The following is a 19603-nucleotide window of genomic DNA, read 5'->3' as shown; positions in this document are numbered from 1 at the left end:
CACACACACACACACACACACACACACTGAGCTCCATTTGACCCTTGAAACATGTCTGCTCAAGTTCATATACATGTTTGACAAAATAAAACACACAACATCTATCAGTGAAATTGGATTTTAATAGATAAATATATGTCACATCTTTGTTTTCCATACAGAAGGTTTGACATTTGAGTCCTTGCAGGACATTTTGTGTCCAGGGACGAGTGGTTTGCCAGTAACTCCATCTGGTGGAACAGACTTGTGTAATGTTTACACAGACAAGAAAGCTCCCATTAGGCTTAACTGAAAAAACACAACCACAGTCCATATTTATTGGGCTCCGAGTCCTCTGTCCAGCAACCAACTTATAGTGACTTCAAAGAGCAAGCTGATTCCAGATCAGTGCTTCTAGATAAACAGCAATCCAAGACATTTGTCATCAATCAGTAGAAAGACACAATTACATTAGAAAGTTATGAATATCAGTCAACGCAAATCAACACTCCTGATTTCTAGAACACGAGACCGTGATTATGTCTGTGGTAGAATACGCTGATATGTTTGATATACACTAGGTTGCTCCTTGATCATGTCAGAACACAGGCAGGTGCATTTCTTTGGGAAACTTCCCGTCAAGGTGACACTTCACACGTGGCTCCATGAAGTGCACCCCATGAGAGAGAAAGCTATGAATGAAGGCAATCCAACCCTGATCACGAGCTCAGACGAGACAAACAGGAAACACGCAACGGCTCCTCACTCGTTAATGTGAGCCATACGTTGGGTTTTTTGCATTTCTGCACAAGTTAAATATGTTTGTGAAAAGGTAGGACCCACAGAATACGATTACAGACACAGAGAGCATAAATAGAATTAATAAAAATATATATCATCTATCGAACTTTCTAGTGCTTTTGTCTTGTTTCGCTTCAAATGCATAAAAGTGCACATCGTTTCTGGATGAATACTAAGACACAGAGATACACAGAGAGCTACAGGAGAGAAATACATAAGAATAAGTAAATAACAGGAAGGGATGAGAGGTCACGGTGGTGTGCGTCTGTATATCTGTCCAAGGTGTTTTTGTACATATGCGTGTGAATGCATTAAGAGAACGGTAATGTGTGTGTAGCTACAATATATCCAGAAATATACTGTACAGTGGAGAGGCAGTGTGGTGCATCAATTCTGCTGTGCTTTTATCAACAGCAGTCGGCAGGATCCCGGGAATGTTTTCATGCTGTAACAGTGGTGTAAGGTGGAGGAGCCTGCTTGGGAGGGACACTGACACTGTCATCATAAGGAGGTAACAGCACCTGGAAGACAAAGAAATGAGGACATGACTCAGAATAAATACCATGAAAATCAGTCTGATCAATATGAACATGTTTTTGGTAAAGTTGCATAATATTACATCACTTTTGATGTAACTTGAAACAGAAAAAAATGAAATATTAAAAATTTATTTTGGATTAAGTGAAATATTTGTAAGCCCAGAGAGAACAGCTTGCACAGAAATCAGTCTGATTCCCCAATAAAATAGGCTAAACTGCAGGGCTGCAGTTAAATATGATTACATAACATGTAAAATGCAAGTATGGCAAGATGACCAGTCTTATTTGCACTGCACATTACATAAGCAGTTGGAGCGGTTGATTGGAAGCCTTCTTAGACAAAATATTAAACTAAATGTCATACACAAGAAAAAAAGGCATGCAAGCAGCAGGCTGTACTTCAGCACAGTGCGGCTTTGACCTATATACTACCATGCTTACAACAGCAGTGCTAACATGTAGTAGCCATCAAGCTTCCGTAAAGCATCTGTCAGCAGCCAGATTTAGTTTAGAGCTGTATACAGAAAACTAGAGAGGACAGATCTACTTGTTCATCTTTTATTATTCATCCCCTACACCAAAAGTAAAAGTAGGGTAAGTGGGGAGTTCCAAACTAAATCTGGCTAATGGTTGTCTATATGCATCACAGAAGGCACAGTCTTAGCTGGACTGATGTCTCCGCTCAATGCCGTGTCCCGTTATGTGATATGATAGAGCCAGAATTGAGGTCCCACCATGAAGGAACTTAAAAAAAAACTGATGCATTTTAAGGCTGTATAATGTTTTCCTGGATCTGAAAGATTTCTTTCAGCATTCCAGCACTCATTCTCACAACAGAAATGTGGGCTTCCTCAACAACGCTGTGTTTGACCTGCGTGTGTTATTAAATATTTAACAATGAGTCAACGAGGGTACAGTCTTGCCTTTGTGACAACAAACTTTAATGATGTTGAAATAAATATGTGGGATATTAAGTAATCAATAACTTCCTTTAGGCCTGTACGTGCATATATTAGATCATTTTAAAGAGTTTCAGCACATACTGAAATCCTTTTAAAGTGCAAACTGTAGCATGTGGTATGCATATCATGAACTTTAAGGTTACTACACAACTTCAATCATCTGTCTGTGCCCTGCTGTGACACATGTGACATCATCTGTTGTCCAGAAAAAGAACAGTGCATTGCATCTGGTCACATCTGGTGCATTAGATTATAAATAAAAAAGAATTGACCGAGTGCAGGAGAGCCAGCACAACAGTCGGCGAAAACAAAGTAATTCAATGGAAACAAAACACACCATATATAATTTAAGGTAAAGGAGAAAGAAGGTACAGGTGGATTCAACTGAGACAATTGTGAGCTGCAGAAAGGGAGGGTGCTAAAATAAAGAGAAAGGAATATAAGGATGCTAAGCCCAAAATAATAAAATAGGAAGCAAACTGACAGAGAGGGAAACACAGGAGTCAGGATTACAACCGGAAGCAAGCAGCACAGGAATCACTATGGCAATATTGGGGTATAATAAATCTTCTGCTGCATTGTGTGTGTATTGGAAAGCATCTATGGATACACAGTGGATCAAATCTAACAGTTGCTATTCCATTCTAGCTAATAAATCCCCAGTCTGTGTGCCATGCCTGAACGACACCGTGATCTGTGGGGAGTGGGGCCAAGCAAGAGTCAACACCCACACCAACTCCATGAAGAGAAATTAAGCATGCTTTCTTCTATGATGCATTTATTTATTGTTCCAATAAAGCACCTGTGTGTAGGTGTCAATTACTTTTCTTTATGCCCAAGAATACAGTTCACATGCAATGCATTAGTGGACCTTTGACCTAACCATCATATAATTGATGTAACACCATGCAAGCTGCTAACCAAAAGCCACAAACCCGGCTGTGGTATGTGGGGGAGCTTCCATTAAATATGGCTAGCTCTAATTGAAAAAGCATCCCTGCAGACGTGAGGCTGATGTTAGGAAATAAATGGCTGCTGATATTCTGGCACTCCTCACTGATGATGTCAGTCAGCTGGAAAGTTGCCTCCTGGGTCTCTCTTTACAGCCCACGTGTTTTACACATCAGGAGCGAGTGGAACTACAGCGCGTAGACCATCAAGTGCTGTTTTAAATTGTGTGCAGTGTTACGCCCTGAGGGGTCTTAAGTTGCAGACTGGGGGCACAGGTTTTGTCAAAATACTTGTGAAACCCAATATATTGCAAGGTCAAATATCAGTCCTGATGGGGCCAGTTACTGGCAGCTCCTTATGTGTTCAGACCGAAAACCACGTTTTGTAATAGTCAAAACAGTCATTAGTGTTTCTATAGCTCCGTTAGTCTTCTCCCCTCTGTCAGAGTCAAGCAGTTAGCTGTGTGGGCAGTGGGGTAACAGTGAACTGAGAGCCAGGTCCGGTCAATAAGACACCAACATGAGGCCCTAAAAAGAGCTTACTGTACCCATCTAATGACTTCACCAGCATGGATCCTCGTCTCTCTTTCCAAGTCTGTCCATTCATCCATGCAACTGCAGCTTCTGTAAAACTACGCGCTACTACAGCACAGCTTTAAATGTTCTTTCTCCCATCAACATAGTGACTTTATGGCTGCCAGACTGGCCTGAGCAGAGGAAACCTACGCAGACGATCCAAACGTGACCTGCAGTCTGGATTGCACAGAAGCTGCTTTTCTACTTCTTGGAAAATGCAGAAAAACAGCAAAGATCAGAAACTGTTTAATGTTAGTTCCCTAAATGATGCTTTAGACATGAAAGAGGGTTTAATGGACTTTGAGTATAATATATTATACTTATATTTGTATAAGTTTATTCTTATTTGTCATACATTAATAACTGCTGACTTGTAAATTACAAGTATTTGGACAGCTGTACACTGCACGTGAGGAATGAGTGCATTATTAGTGTTGAAGCGAGAACCCTCACATGTCTGGCGAGCTCTGCACACAGGCGTTTGTAGCAGCTCACTGGAAACATTTGCACAGGTGGTCTGACAGCAAAATAAAGTGCTGCTAAAAAAATACTTTTTTCTTCTTCTGCTAGCCTGATTTATTTCATTCTTCTGTGCTGTAGAAGTTCAGTGTTGGCTAAAACCCATTGAGAAAAACACATAACGTTGTGTTTTATGACCTTAATTAGCACACACAATCATTTACTCTGGCTCAGTCCCACAGAAAGTGTGCTGCTGTTGCTGTGAAAATGTTTGGAGTGCCAAATATATATTAATTTCCTGTTGAAAATAGTCCCAAACAAATGCCAAACAGACCACTGTATTTGTAGCAAACTGTTACAAGTACAACTGGAAAAAGTGGGCTTGATGCTAAATGCTACCAAAGTCCTGAACGTACATGATATCATGACATCACCAGTCTTATCATTTAAACAAAGAAGTCAGCGTTGTTCTCAGTACTTACGGTGGTGTCATTGGTCGTGACGTACAGCAGGATTTCAGAACTGCCCCGTCCGCTCACATATCTGTAGCAGTTCCACACGCATGCTATCAGGTATGCCTGAGAATGGGAAGAAAGAAAACAAAAACACATGTTAGACACATGGACTACGTAACACAGTTATGGTAAATAACAAATCATAGACAAATTATTATCAGCCCCGTTGGTAGCACGGCTCAGTGGATGCTTGTATTAAAGCTTTAAGTCAAGCAGCTTCTCCTCGTTACTATGCAAATGAATTTTCCAAGGTGTTCCAGATATAACTGGGTCATCTTGTCCCCAGAGAAGCTGCGGTGTAAGAGTAAGTTTTCTGCACACCTACTGACACAGATGGCATCACTGTCACCAGAATGTAAGGCTGGAGTAAAATTGTTGTTATTCTAAATAAACTCTCGCTCTTCTTTAGATTCAGATTGTGTTTACAGAATCTGTCTGAGGGTTAGACGTCTCTTTATAGTAGCAAGTTCCTGTTGTTCTCTGTCATCCAGAAATCATCTGGCTCTCAGCAGGCGGCTTGCTACTGAAATGCCTCGGCCAAACACAACACCATCTGCTACATCCATCCGCTAGCAGGAACCAAAGCCAGGCTGAGCTCTCAAACATTCTTACCATAAGAACCAATTAAGTATCAGCCCTAATGCTCTGACAGCTCTGTTATTCAAACAACCTCCACAGGAAGGTGCAGCAATCGCTTAATTTACTTCATGGTCCACTGCAAAACCATGCTGACAGTGTGATAATGATGCTGATTGTGCAAATCCAATTATTTGAATCAGAAATTATTCAGACAGTGGTGCTGATTAAAAAGATGGATTTGGGGTAATTACATGGGGTTTGCAATCTAAAAAGGCCCTGATCGACTATAGTATGAAACATATGAGCTTCTATTAACCGTTACCGTTTATTTTATCTCAGTTTATCTCAGGGTTAACCTTTTGTTGTTAAAGACTACAAATGTTTTGGTTTTAAGCAGAATCACAGCAACTATCTGACAGAATTACTGGCTTTAGATACATAATAAAAACAAGTTATTTTTTAGGATTTTTCTTATGTCTTCATGGCTTTTTAAAGTACTTTGCAACTTTTTTTAAGAGGCTAAATATTGCACTGACGCTAAAGCGCCCTTTACCTTACACAGGTTTATGTCAGAGCACAAACGTCAACTGCATCTGGACCACAAATTAAACTATCTTTAACCTGCTCTCGAGTACAAAGCCTGTGCGATGTCCAACTGCACCCATGTAAGAATAAGGCTGGTGAATGTGCAGTGAACTCACAGTGAGCATATGAGCATCTTGTGTGACACCTCGTGCAAGCTCTACCCAGGCAGCACGCTCACCTAAGGTGAGCTAGCTTGCCCCTCCTATGTGCTTAAAGTGAGAAATGTCAGCTTTGGACAATGGCCTGACCTGATTCCGTCCGAAGTTCATTAACAGCTCAACTCCACAGGATTTAACGGGTGCGCCCACACTTTGTAAGTGGCCAAGTGCCTGCTTGTTTTGTGCACATTTCCAACTGCCACACTGCCCAAGTGACCATTAAGAGGTTTATTCTAGAGCTCCCAGGGACACACTTGGATAAATAAGGAGTTTGCTACTGCAAACACACTTAGTGTGCATGGCACAGGCCAACTTAGATGATGCAAGGAAGTGATTGGTTGCCTTGGAACCATAAATGTTTGCTTAATTTTACTAAACAGTGTTCAGTAATTGAGTATCAGAACACACTGACCCTCAAAGAGCCACTTTAATAGTGTGGCTGAAAAAAATTTATAAAAAAAGAGGAAGTAACTCGTCCCTAGGGCTGGTCGATTATATCGGTATACAGTTTTACATGATAAAAAAAATATTGCAGCGTCAATGAGATTGCAAAGAAAAGAGTTTACGTTTAGGCACAACAACACGACAAGCCCAGAACCTTCTGGAGCGAGAGCCGTATGTCAGCCAATGATGATTTAGTAAAAAGTGAGCTACTTCAACAACCTTCACCAAACTCTGCAAAACATGCAAGAAAACTCTTCCTGCTCCTGGTTGAAAAAACAAACTTGTTTCACCGCTACAGGTTTAAAACGGCCCAATTTCTTGATTTATCGGCTATGGCAGTAATCAGGCCTGGGTGCAGCTAGTGAAAGTGAACTCCTTTCCAAAAAACTGATTTAACAGGGGGAGAATTACTTTTTCACGCAGCACCAGGTCGGGTTGGATAGGTCTTTCCCCTTAATAAATGAAATCATGAATGAAAAACTGCATTTTGTGTTTACTCAGGTTATCTTCATCTAACATTCAAATTTGCTTGAATGTGACAAATATGCAAAAAACTAAGAAATCAGTAAGGGGACAAATATTTTTTCACAGCACTGTATATATGAGTTATGCTGTGTCACCACTGTAGCTGCTGGCACCTCGTGGGAATAATTCATACTTTACATTGCATAAATAACCAAAGCTCATTGGAAAAGAAACATTAAACATGTCTCCTTGTGTTTTTTTCACTGCAGTCACCACATTGTTCAGCCTTTCTTCTGTGTTGTCATAAATACCATCATCACAAATTTCCTAGAAACACTGTAATATAATTTTGAGACTACACATGTGTACACTCCTACACCCGACTCTGACTTTAAATCTTTCAGAAGGAAAGCTGAGAGTAAACCTTATATTACAAGTATAGTACTACACTTCTTCCTTCTCACTTTGACATATAAATAATAAAAGAAATGGTGTCTGAATTCAGTGTAGCTGCTTTGGGGTTCTGGTATTGTGCTCTCTGCTTTTCCTGCTGTGATAAATCAAATATGTCTGCTGCGAAAAATACAGTCCTATTTCCAACAACTGTTGGGATCATGTATAAAATGAACCAGCAACATTTTTCTAAACATTTGAGACAGGGGCAGGACTGCATGAGCAATATATCCCTAAAAGAGAATCTGGAAAATCTGCCTGATTACAGTTTTTTGCCATCAGTGCCTGAGTCCTAACGGGATCCCAGTTTTGGGCCCGATCTCAGTCAGGCTGGACTGAGACTGTGGTCTGATGAACCAGAAGCTAAAATTCTTTTTGGAGCTTTCGAAATGTCTAAATCCTCCGTCAGAATGAAGAGAACAGCTAGCTTATTATAATAAAGTTCAAAAGCTAGCATATGCAATCAAATGGAGGTCCATTGGTGCACATATTATGTGAGGGCATCATTAATACTGGATGACAAACACAGTTTGGAACAATAAGAGTCCAGAGTTAGGGGCCATATTGGCCTACTGAGAGTCCAGACACATTACTCACTGAAAACATTTGACACAAAATACAACAAAGGAGGCTTCAAACTGTTGAGCATCTCAAATCCCACAACAAGGAGGAGTGGGAAGCACTTACAGAGTGGTGTAAAACAAAAAGGTGTCCAGACACTGAAAACGAGCACAGTGAAAACAATACAAAATGTCTAAAGTGTCAACATTTGACATGTTGTTTTGAAGGTTTGCAAATCATTGCATTCTGAGTTTTTACACAGCATCTCGGCTTTTTTGGAGCGAGGTTTTATCCACAGCACGCTTTCAAGATTCATTCTTGGGCTCTACTTTACCTAGAACCAGTGAAAGCTAATCAATTTCCACCTCACTTCAGTCACATCACAGAGCCACATGTGAACAGAGGGTTACGTAAAAAGGCAACAGCCTGTGTAACAAGGTTGCATAATATTGTCAGCAGACCAGGAAACATTTCTAGGTGCTGCTAATGAGACAAATATGTAAACTGGGCGCAGAAAACTTTACCTTAAAGCCGAGAATACAGCCGATGAAGAGCAGCACGATGACGACCAAGCACACGTTACTGAGAGCAGCAACTTCCTCTTTGTAGGGAAAGTTCTCAGGCTGAGGAGGAATCAGAAAGACAGCAGTGATGTTTTCATTTCATGTCAAATTATAAATGATAAGTAAAATAAATATATACATATATCAGATGTCTCTCACCAGTTGCTGCAGGTAATCCTGAATGGTGTTTGGGTAAACTACGATGCTAACAGCCACCAAGGTGTTAAGGGCAAAGTCAAATATTTGGTAGCAGAAAAAAGGGATGATCCAGGCAGGACGTAACTGAAATAAAGACCTTAACGTTAGATATTTGGGACACAATGGCTTATTTATCAAAGAGCAGAGAATCAACAGGGAAACAGCAACACGTGAAATACAATTATGAGAGTAAAATAAATGTTTTTTTACCTTGTAGGCACCATATGTTGCCATCCCACAGATAAGAATCATCAGCAGAGAGATCGCTGAGGCGATGCACATGTCTGAAGCAACAGGAGAAAAGATAGAAATTCAAAAAAGCTGTACAGATCTTTGCTTTCTATTTAATTCAGGCTGTAGTCACATTGGCTGTGGCGCAATCAATCCTGAATTACATTTATGAAAATGTTTAGAACATGGTGTCATCAAGGGACCACAAATGGAGAGCAGAAGAAAACAATGGCATGATGCATCTGTCAACTAGAAAAGGATTTAACCTCTGCTCTGGGATACACATCGTGTCAGCCTGACCTGAAATCAACTCAACAGAACAGAACTAATCATTCTGTTACATAAGCGCAGGGCCGAGCAACCTTAAAATAAAAGTGGCACTACGGGGAAATAATAGTCACTTCAATGAAACGCCACTTTTTTTTTCCTGCCTGACCCATTATTTTCCATATTCTTTTAATAATGACCTGACAATCAGTGTTTCACAGCTCTGAGTCACAGGATGGATCAGATTTGTGGTTTAAAAAAAGAAAAAAGACGACTCAGGAGTGTGACACTTTATTCCCAGAATCTAATTCAGGTAAATGGCAAAATACCAGCATAAAAAGCTTTTTGATTTTATGCCATCTGGGGCAGCAGAAACAATTTTGCCGCCTGGTGATGTTCATCCCTTTTTGTTTTATTTTACCAGCTAATGAGTAAAATATCTGGCAACAGCTGAATTCTCCATTATGTTCACAGGCTTGTTGCTAACCTTCCCTTCTTGCTATTTGGTGGTGAATGCTTAAGCTATTATACATTTTACACATAATTTCAGAATATAATAATATTTTGTTGTGTAAAGACTGGAAGCCAGGAAACTGTGCCCCAAATCGATATAGCAACAAGTATAAAGATCATCCATTAGCATGTTATATCTTGTCTTTAAGTGCCACCACAAAACATAAAAATGTGGCTAAACGAAGGTTAGCTAGCAGAAAGACTAGCTTGTCTTTCTTCCCCCAACATTTATAAATATACCCAAGCATTGATTCTGTTTGGTAGATTATAGCTAACCAGAAAATTTGAGCTTAAAATCTAACACCAAAGCTCAATATTTATATCATATACCTCGTGTTTAATTTGGCCTAAAAAACATTAAAATGTGACAAGCTAGTTGTTAGCTTCAGTGTGTTTATAATAAGCTAATGAGCTACGGTAATTCCCCTTCAACTCCAGTTACATGCTGAAAAAAAACAAATGGAACCAGTAGCTTTCTTCTCATCTAGAGTCAAAGCCCTAAGGATAATGATGTTGTTTTTCTCAGGGGAGAATTATTTTACTAAGAATAGATTAAAACAAAAGATAGATACAGTGGGGCAAAAAAGTATTTAGCCAGCCACCGATTGTGCAAGTTCCCCCACTTAAAATGATGACAGAGGTCAGTAATTTGCACCAGAGGTACACTTCAACTGTGAGAGACAGAATGTGAAAAAAAAATCCATGAATTCACATGGTAGGATTTGTAAAGAATTTATTCGTAAATCAGGGTGGAAAATAAGTATTTGGTCACCTCAAACAAGGAAAATCTCTGGCTCTCACAGACCTGTAACGTCTTCTGTAAGAAGCTTTTCTGTCCCCCACTCGTTACCTGTATGAATGGCACCTGTTTGAACTCATCATCTGTATAAAAGACACCTGTCCACAGCCTCAAACAGTCAGACTCCAAACTCCGCCATGGCCAAGACCAAAGAGCTTTCGAAGGACACCAGGAAAAGTATTGTAGACCTGCACCAGACTGGGAAGAGTGAATCTACAATAGGCAAGCAGCTTGGTGTGAAAAAATCAACTGTGGGAGCAATCATCAGAAAATGGAAGACATACAAGACCACTGATAATCTCCCTCGATCTGGGGCTCCACGCAAGATCTCATCCCGTGGGGTCAAAATGATCATGAGAACGGTGAGCAAAGATCCCAGAACCACACGGGGGGACCTGGTGAATGACCTGCAGAGAGCTGGGACCAAAGTAACAAAGGTCACCATCAGTAACACACTACAACGGCAGGGAATCAAATCCCGCAGTGCCAGACGTGTTCCGCTGCTGAAGCCAGTGCATGTCCAGGCCCGTCTGAAGTTTGCCAGAGAGCACATGGATGATACAGCAGAGGATTGGGAGAATGTCATGTGGTCAGATGAAACCAAAGTAGAACTTTTTGGTATAAACTCAACTCGTCGTGTTTGGAGGAAGAAGAATACTGAGTTGCATCCCAAGAACACCATACCTACTGTGAAGCATGGGGGTGGAAACATCATGCTATGGGGCTGTTTTTCTGCCAAGGGGACAGGACGACTGATCCGTGTTAAGGACAGAATGAATGGGGCCATGTATCGTGAGATTTTGAGCCAAAACCTCCTTCCATCAGTGAGAACTTTGAAGATGAAACGAGGCTGGGTCTTCCAACATGACAATGATCCAAAACACACCGCCCGGGCAACAAAGGAGTGGCTCCGTAAGAAGCATTTGAAAGTCCTGGAGTGGCCTAGCCAGTCTCCAGACCTCAACCCCATAGAAAATCTGTGGCGGGAGTTGAAAGTCCGTGTTGCTCGGCGACAGCCCCAAAACATCACTGCTCTCGAGAAGATCTGCATGGAGGAATGGGCCAAAATACCAGCTACTGTGTGTGCAAACCTGGTAAAGACCTATAGTAAACGTTTGACCTCTGTTATTGCCAACAAAGGTTATGTTACAAAGTATTGAGTTGTATTTTTGTTATTGACCAAATACTTATTTTCCACCCTGATTTACGAATAAATTCTTTACAAATCCTACCATGTGGATTCATGGATTTTTTTTTCACATTCTGTCTCTCACAGTTGAAGTGTACCTCTGGTGCAAATTACTGACCTCTGTCATCATTTTAGGTGGGGGAACTTGCACAATCGGTGGCTGACTAAATACTTTTTTGCCCCACTGTAAGTTACTGAGTGAACTGATACTTATAAACCTCAGATCTGAACATTCTATGCATGTGATTGCAAAACTGCAGTGGCACCGGCTGGTCCAGCATGTACTAATGGGTCACAGGACAACGCTCATCCTCTGGAACTGGGACAATAGTCGTTCCCAATCAGAGACTACCAGCACCATGTGCTGTGAGTCACCCCTGGTCAGACTGTTCCAGCACGCACCTGGTGTGTTAAGAAGGCTTTTCAAATGCTCTGCACAGATGGACATTGGGTTTTTGGGAGGCTGTGGCTTTGGGTGTTTTTACTTATACAGAAATGAAGACTGTCACTTTAGACAATGTCTGAGGTCCTTATAATAACACAGTAAATTATTCCATTAGTTACATGACGGATCTACCTACACGCAAGAGTTTAAGAAAAACACCACAGAGCCCACTGGGTTTTCTAGCAAATCTCCATCAAGATTTAACCCTCGTATACAAAAAGATACATGGATGTAAAAACTCCTAACAATAATCTACTTCATAACTCTTAGAGACAACTTATGATACATTTACTGCAAAACACTACTTACTGGCATCATCCATGACATCCAGGTCATTAGCCAACTCTGCACTGGTCAAGTGGTACTGCTCAGGATCGTTGAGGGCAGTGAGCAGGATGAGTAACACCACAGCATTGATGAGCTTAGGGACAGAGAACATATGGACAGATGAAGGCAACAGTATGCACAGATGGCGCACCAGAAATGTAAACCTCTTCACCTGACATTCCACACATAATTAATAATCTGCAGAGCAGTGTCTGTTAGTGCTCTTTACATTACCTAACTTTGTATCATCACAGACTGCAGCCAGTAACCATCCTTAAATTCTTAAGTCTTGGCGTGGAGACAGTGCAGCTATGTTAAATGAAGTACCTACAGTAGAAGTCTTTGTTTTGCTCTGGCCAGCACCTCTCATTATTCAGGTGACTCATACATCCCCATTGATCAGGTGAGTGTAATGGAAAATTCTCCACAGTCAATTGGCAGCCTGACACAAAACCCTGCTACCTGAAGAGGCCCACTGCTCATTTATTCATAGGGAGCAGAGAGAAGCTTTTTCCACATGTGGTGTTTGGTTTAGTCAGTCTGATATACTCAACTACACCAGCATTAATTCACAGACATGCTCCAAAAGAGCTTAGTGCCACAACACAGAAAAGACAGAACTGTTTCATTCATCAATTTTAAAATACTTGATTAAAGTGTCTATACCATAAGTAATTTCTTAAATTAAGTGTTATCAATAATCCTGTATTTACAAATAAAAGTTTGGATAAAGTAATTTAAAACAATGTCATCTTTATATTTTGATTCCAGCTATATAAATATCAAAAAGGCAAGTACAGCTCAAGTCTGACGTGAAATGATTTTAAATGACAGATTATATACTCTTAAATCCTGTGCTCATATCATGTTGTCTCTGGCTCTGCTGTTTCTTGAAGTCTACACGCATGCAGTGAGTGACAGAGTTAGGCGATGCTCACCATGTACCAGACCCCCAGGATGATGGTTCCCGTGCGGACATGGCAACACAGGCAGCAGCGCGTGGAGTACCAGCGGTCCCACGGAGAGGCCGTCATCATCATCTTTTGTGTGTCTGCAGGCATTTACAAACGGTGTCGGTGTATGTGAAGGAAGATTCCCCGCTGTCCTATCGACGTCTTCACCGAGCAAGAGTTGACGAACAGGCTCTGACTGCCCCTGACCCGTCCGGTACTTATCACGGTGAGCAGCTTAGCGGACCAGAAGGCGACAAGCCCGCGTCACGGTTAAAATCACGACTTCCGTTTTTTTCAAAATTAAACACCAGCGGTCTCACTGTCCTCTTTAAGGTGAATATTTATTGCTTTATTACATCAATATAGCAAATACTGATGTATTTAGCAAATGTATCACCATTTATTTTCCTTAATCTATCGATTCAGTAATTTCAATTCATTGTTCTTCACTGCGTTAAGCCAGTGTGAGACATTTACATTATTTTAAAGGAAGACAAACTCTGTCCCGCCCAATATGTGTGTCACATATTTTAACATGGATGTGATTTGATGTACATTTTGTAATGATAGCGATGACATACGGAGCAAATAGTTCCAGATTGGTAAAATAAGATTAGTTTGATGAGTAATCAAATCAAGCTGACCAAATTCAATTTGTCAAAGTCATCAAATGGCAGGCTAATGTGTGCTTGTGAAATCAGTCGTATAAAACTTTTTCCCTCCTCTTTTCTGCACACTACCCGAATGACAACTTGAGCATGCTACTATTTTGAAAAGAAAAAGATCCCGATGCTTCCGGTTATAGTCTGATCAGCTTTGCCGATCCGCTGCAGAAGGATGCATTTACTCGTCCTGAGGATGATAAACACTGGAGCGTGTGACAGATTAGATCGGATCAAATCCGATGATGTAACCCGTCATTTCCAGAAAGTTATACAGCCGGGGATTAAAATAAGTACTTTAATCTGGAAGTTACTGGTCGCGTCTTTAAAAAGCATCACTGCCTTATGCAAGGGCGATCGTGGCTCAAGAGTTGGCAGTTCGTCTCGTAATCGGAAGGTTGCCGGTTCGAGCCCCGGCTCGGACAATCTCGGTCGTTGTGTCCTTGGGCAAGACACTTCACCTACCGCCTACTGGTGATGGCCAGAGGGGCCGATGGCGCGATATGGCAGCCTCGTTTCTGTCAGTCTGCCCCTCCACCAGTGTGAATGTGAGAGTGAATGAATAGTAGAATTGTAAAGCGCTTTGAGGGTCCCGAAAAGCACTCTATAAATGCAATCCATTATTAAGGAGAAACCTGGCTACTTTTGATCCTTGCAAGTCCACTTTTATTTTCCCCACTTCCACATAAAGTGAATCTTCTAAAGGTGAGCTTGCAGGCCTGAGGCATCGAGCTTGCAGGCCTGAGGCATCAACCTGGCAGCTCAACAGCAGTAACACTGGTTTCTCAGAGTGATGGGACAATCCACACTGTGCTATGAAGAAGCCCAAATGTAGAAAAACTGGCCTTTATTTAGTCTTTTTACATATGGCTTAAGCTTTTCTTTTGTTACAAACAGGTTTTACAAAAGGTTCTGAAGACTTCGGAATCACTCACTGGTGGAAAATCATGAGGAGGTTGATGACACTGCCATGACACGTGTACGATCAGAGGCTCCCATGCGGCTGCGCTCCTAAGAGCAGTCACAGACAGTAAACACGGCAAGGAAACTGTTGTCTCGACACACTGCAGTACAACAACAGGCAGGGGACAGACCAGATGGAGAGTGTGTCCATGAAGTGTTCAAAATCACATGGAAAAAAAAAAAAGTAAAATAAAAATACAGTGCGGCTCATGAGTCCCTTTTCCATGGTCTCACAACGCTCACAGCTCATTTCATGTCACAAATGTTTACGTGCCGTCGAGCCCAAACCGCTGACACAAACATTTGATCTTCCTGCTCTTTTCACCGGTGCCACAGCTTAAAACATCAGAGCAATTTAAGAAAAGAAAAAAAAAGAAAAAAGAAAAAAAAAGGACAGCAAAGCGAAGGCCTAGTGTCGTGTAACCTGATGCAACCGTTTGCATTCTCTACACAGTAATTCTGCGTTCGATAGCCACCACGATAACACACTTCTAAACATGATCAGTAATTTCTACACGTCTAATTACTACAATACAGCTCCTTCAGTTATTGGATTCAGTGGAATTAGAAGACACAATCAGTATCAAATGCATACTTAAAAATCATCAACACCGCATTACATTAGATTGCACTGCATCTAGTTTCAGTTTTCAACGATGCGCCTGCTGACACGTGGATGTGTATAAAAGTTGTTTCGGTTTCCACACGTTTTCAAGGTAGAGTCCATCGAGAAGATCTTTGTTCAGAGTTCCTGCCACCAAAGGTGTTGCATAAACAGAGTATCAAGTCTCTTGCATACAGAGGCCTGCAGAGTGGACTCCGTCTCATGTCTCTCTCCTCGCCTTCTTCTTCTTTGCTGGTTTGGGCGCTTGGCTCTCCTCAGGTTTTTCTGTGGAAACACACAAAGGTAGGAACACCTTTAAACATCTCTTTCAATGAACATAACCCCACATCTGTTTGATTCACTGGTGAGAAAAAGAGTTTGACTTCCACTGACAAAATTTTAACCCATCATTCCCAGAAAAAGATGGCGTGGGTAATAGAAATGAGCTGAGCACAGATTTAAAGAGCTTGATCAAAGCATACAGTATCAAGAGCAAATGATCCAAGTTGTTGCAGATTAATTTTCCTAAGATTATTAACAAGCTTAACCTTGAAACACACACTTCAGCATTGTCACATGAACGTGATACTTGAGTAACAAGTTTATAGAAAATGTGATTGTACTCATTTTTCAATGTTATAATTACTGGAGACACTGGACAATAGTTGTCCCAACTTCAGCAACGGATCTACTTGTTTTTTGTTTGTATAAAAAGTAACATAAAAAAAAAGGTTTAGACAAAAGTAAAGGAGAAAAGCTTTAAGACCCACATCTGGATTTGGATACAGATTTGTTAGTGAAGGAGATTCAGTTTGCTTTATATTAATTTGCTTTACATTAATAGCACGCTGCCAAACTGCTCAGAACCTGAAATTGTAAATGCTTCAAAATATGCAGCTTATGTGCATCTGATACTCCAATACAAGTAAATCAGAGTTAACAACTAGACAACTGGGAAAGTCATATTTAGCTGCACCAAATGCCTCAGTACCAGCATGCACAAGGTTCTGGTGTCACATCTGACAGTGTTTAGCGCTTACTTTGTTGTGTCGGAGCAGGAAGGTTGTTCTGCTTGGCAGTTGGTTCTCCTTCATTTGGCTTCAGTGGCACTTGTGTGACAGGGGATTTCTGGGATATGTTGTCTTTCACTGGACGCTCTGCTCTCACCTGTTAGGAAAGGGAAAACAGCAAGTTAAGAGCGAAAAAGAAACAGCTGCAAGGCTACGGGTCAGAGAACAGAATAGCCGCGTTTTTCAAGATCATCTTTGATTCCCTCTTGCCCGTCAGCCCACTGACCTCGACAGCTGCTTTGACAGGCTGGACGGCAGCAGCGTTCTCCTGAACAGGTGGCTGCTTCTTCACTGAGGCTGCAGGTGCAGTTTCCTTCTCCGGCTCCTGAGCCAACAAACAAACAAGTGGAATTTAGACAAAAAATATCCAGGAGAATGAACATCTCACCACTCTTTGTTTTACACCTTTTAAGGTTACTACACTCAGCGGTGCATTTGCTCACAAGCTGTTACCTGACCAGCTGTTCCTCCCTCCTCAGCAGCCTTCTTCTTTTTCTTTTTCTTCTTTTTAGTTTTAGCCGCTCCATCAGCAGTGGTCACTCCCTTATCCTTCTCATCGTCACCATCCTCCTGTGAACCCATGAGGATAAAACATGACTTAAAAACGCAGGAACAGACACTATATTAGAAATTCTAGAGCAAATGGGAATGCTTTGGTAATTCCTTACTTTTCCACTGTCTGTTGGCAGAAGCAAGCCACAGTAGCACATGACAACATGTCATCGCATCAACATTTAAGTAAACTGCTATTCACTGCAACATTTATTACACCTGTGTTTGTCATACTGTAGAAAAATGTCCGCTATGAGAAAGGTCTTTGAAGTCTATATGATCTGTACACATCCACATACTGGTTTCAAACAGCCGCCATAATATGATAAATTATGTTGTCTATTCAGTCTACTGTGTTGAGCCACTGAGCTGCAGGGTCACAGTCAAAAGAAAGAACGAGGACAGCTCATTGAGTCTAAGCCCTGATGACTCATTAGTTAATGGGTTGTTATTTTTAAAACTTCTATAATGCTTATTTTTGTCCAGAGCTTGGCCACACTTACTGCCACTCCGATCAACAGATTAACCTTGGCTGGCTCAGGGAGGGGCTGCTCCTGTGCTGGAGGAGGCTCGAGGGTGGGCTCTTCATAGTTGCCCCATGCTTCAGAGGGGGCGTTCCAGTCAGAACTGGTGTCCACAGAACCACCGTCTGAGAGACAAAAAGGGTGTCACGAGACATAAACGTGAAGGAGTACCACAACAGAGATGACATCAAGCAACATCAAAATTAAACAGTGCGGTGAAAGAAAACCAGTAAATGGCACTTACTGAGTCCAGACCACTCATCATCTAGTCTGGGCTGACTGATCCACGGCAGGTCGTTCACAGGCTTGGGCTCTATGGAGACAACAATTACCACGTTAATACAACCAAATCTGGGCAAGACAAACAGTGCCATCTAGTGGCAGGACTCAGTTTTGCTGCAGTGTATACTTACCAGCAGTACCAATTCCCAGACTCGGTAAAGACATCAGATTTACCTGGGTTGTTGGCATTCCCCTTTTACTCACAGTCCACGCCTCTGAAAGACACATTTCACAGAAGTTGTGTCATCACTGCTCAAAACATTGACCTTGGGGATTCTAAATTGTCTGAATGGGGCCTTTAAGCAGCTGTATATTTAAAGTAATAAAAAATAATAATTCAAGAGAATTTTACTGTCAAACTTTAGACAAAAACCTATCAAAAACAGATTTAACGCCGTCTGTGCGTAAATTTTTAAAAACATGTATAGCACTATCTTCTGTTAGTACAGAACGTGATGTCATGTTGTTGGTTGGTTGTTGCTAATAGACCTACATTACCTTATGTTGGCTAACTAGTGACAAAATCGATAACTCAGGGGAAAATAAGGACTGGGTTCACTTTTGTGCTTTCCCTGGGAGCAACAATGAGTTTTATGTTACGAAACCAAGGATATATTGTCCACTTTCACTCTGTCTCTTTAGCAGTAAGTGGCTCTGTGTTGTTTGACCAGTTACACTCAAACGGGAAAAATCCACCTGGTAGCTGTAATGTTCTGATTTGTAAAGCACTTTATGAATGAGGACTAATGTGCCCTAACAGACTAGTTGGTACCGTTGGTACTGATGGTGAGTTAATATTCAGTAAGCCGTTTTTAATATGAAGCTGTATTACACTTATAGTTTCTTTTTCTCCCAAACACAACAAATCTAAAGATGTGTTCAGGACAATAATGAAGAATTAATTGTTTTTTGGAAAACCCAATATAGGAGGAGCCAAAAGGAGAAAGAGTAGACTGGAATCAGGTTCAAACACCATCTTCAGAATTTACAAGACGTTTTACAAATTCCCAGCCTTTTCTCTAAGCCCTACACTTTCTTTGTTCTGTCTCAAACTCAACGATTTATAGATCGTTTGCTAAAGATGAAATGTTTTCACACTTGTCTTTGCACCTGCTTTGTATGCACCTGCACCATGTGAAAACTTTGCTTTGTTTTTGATCTGAATACACCATGAGGGATATTTTGTAGATGTGTGACTTTTTAAACGAGCCAGTTAATTGTAATAATTATTTTAAAGCACTATGCTTAACAGAAGTCAAGATCAACAATGAAGAGTTTAGAAGTACCATCAATCCCCGTCTTCCACAGTGGTGGTTCCCTGCTGGTGGTACAGGAGGCAGTCTTGGGAGCAACAGTTTGAGCAGGAATCTTTACCGGCATATCAGGTACAGCAGAGGACACCTCCACCGCATTGTTGCTGTTAACTAATACCAAG

The 19603-nt window shown here is 41.1% G+C and overlaps 2 protein-coding genes across 2 annotated transcripts in view; both read right to left on the bottom strand.

The window, feature by feature from the left end:
- Positions 1-100: 100 nt before the first annotated feature.
- On the bottom strand, positions 101-13785 carry LOC102295593 (lysosomal-associated transmembrane protein 4B). Its single transcript, XM_005930153.3, has 7 exons — positions 13497-13785; positions 12541-12652; positions 8998-9071; positions 8749-8871; positions 8551-8649; positions 4749-4844; positions 101-1301 (listed from the first exon to the last, which is right to left on the bottom strand). Exons 1-7 carry the CDS (start codon positions 13617-13619, stop codon positions 1221-1223), a joined length of 708 nt encoding a protein of 235 aa, XP_005930215.1. The 5' UTR covers positions 13620-13785; the 3' UTR covers positions 101-1220.
- Positions 13786-15003: 1218 nt separating this feature from the next.
- LOC102295283 (protein LYRIC) overlaps positions 15004-19603 on the bottom strand; it is a 7199-nt gene continuing 2599 nt past the window's right edge. The window contains exons 6-13 of the mRNA XM_005930152.2: positions 19455-19592; positions 18300-18383; positions 18131-18199; positions 17866-18011; positions 17264-17380; positions 17037-17135; positions 16781-16907; positions 15004-16025 (exon numbers count right to left, since the gene is read on the bottom strand). Coding sequence (XP_005930214.1) covers positions 15961-16025; positions 16781-16907; positions 17037-17135; positions 17264-17380; positions 17866-18011; positions 18131-18199; positions 18300-18383; positions 19455-19592 — 845 coding nt within the window. The 3' untranslated portion in view covers positions 15004-15960. The remainder of the gene's footprint in view (positions 16026-16780; positions 16908-17036; positions 17136-17263; positions 17381-17865; positions 18012-18130; positions 18200-18299; positions 18384-19454; positions 19593-19603) is intronic.

The sequence above is a fragment of the Haplochromis burtoni genome, unplaced genomic scaffold, assembly GCF_018398535.1.
Source record: "Haplochromis burtoni strain Fernald_Lab_line unplaced genomic scaffold, NCSU_Asbu1 Contig_130, whole genome shotgun sequence".
NCBI classification, from domain to species: Eukaryota; Metazoa; Chordata; class Actinopteri; order Cichliformes; family Cichlidae; genus Haplochromis; species Haplochromis burtoni.
Note: the sequence above shows the minus strand (reverse complement) of the source record. Positions and strands in the feature narration are given on the sequence as shown.

Bases quoted from the DNA above. Each gene is read 5' to 3' on its own strand.
- LOC102295593 (XM_005930153.3), bottom strand. From the start codon at position 13,619: ATGCCTGCAGACACACAAAAGATGATGATGACGGCCTCTCCGTGGGAC. The intron at 4,845-8,550 runs GTAAAGTTTTCT...TCCCATTCTCAG, and splicing joins GCTGTATTCTCGGCTTTAAG to GCATACCTGATAGCATGCGT. The intron at 1,302-4,748 runs GTAAGTACTGAG...TTTGTCTTCCAG, and splicing joins TCACGACCAATGACACCACC to GTGCTGTTACCTCCTTATGA.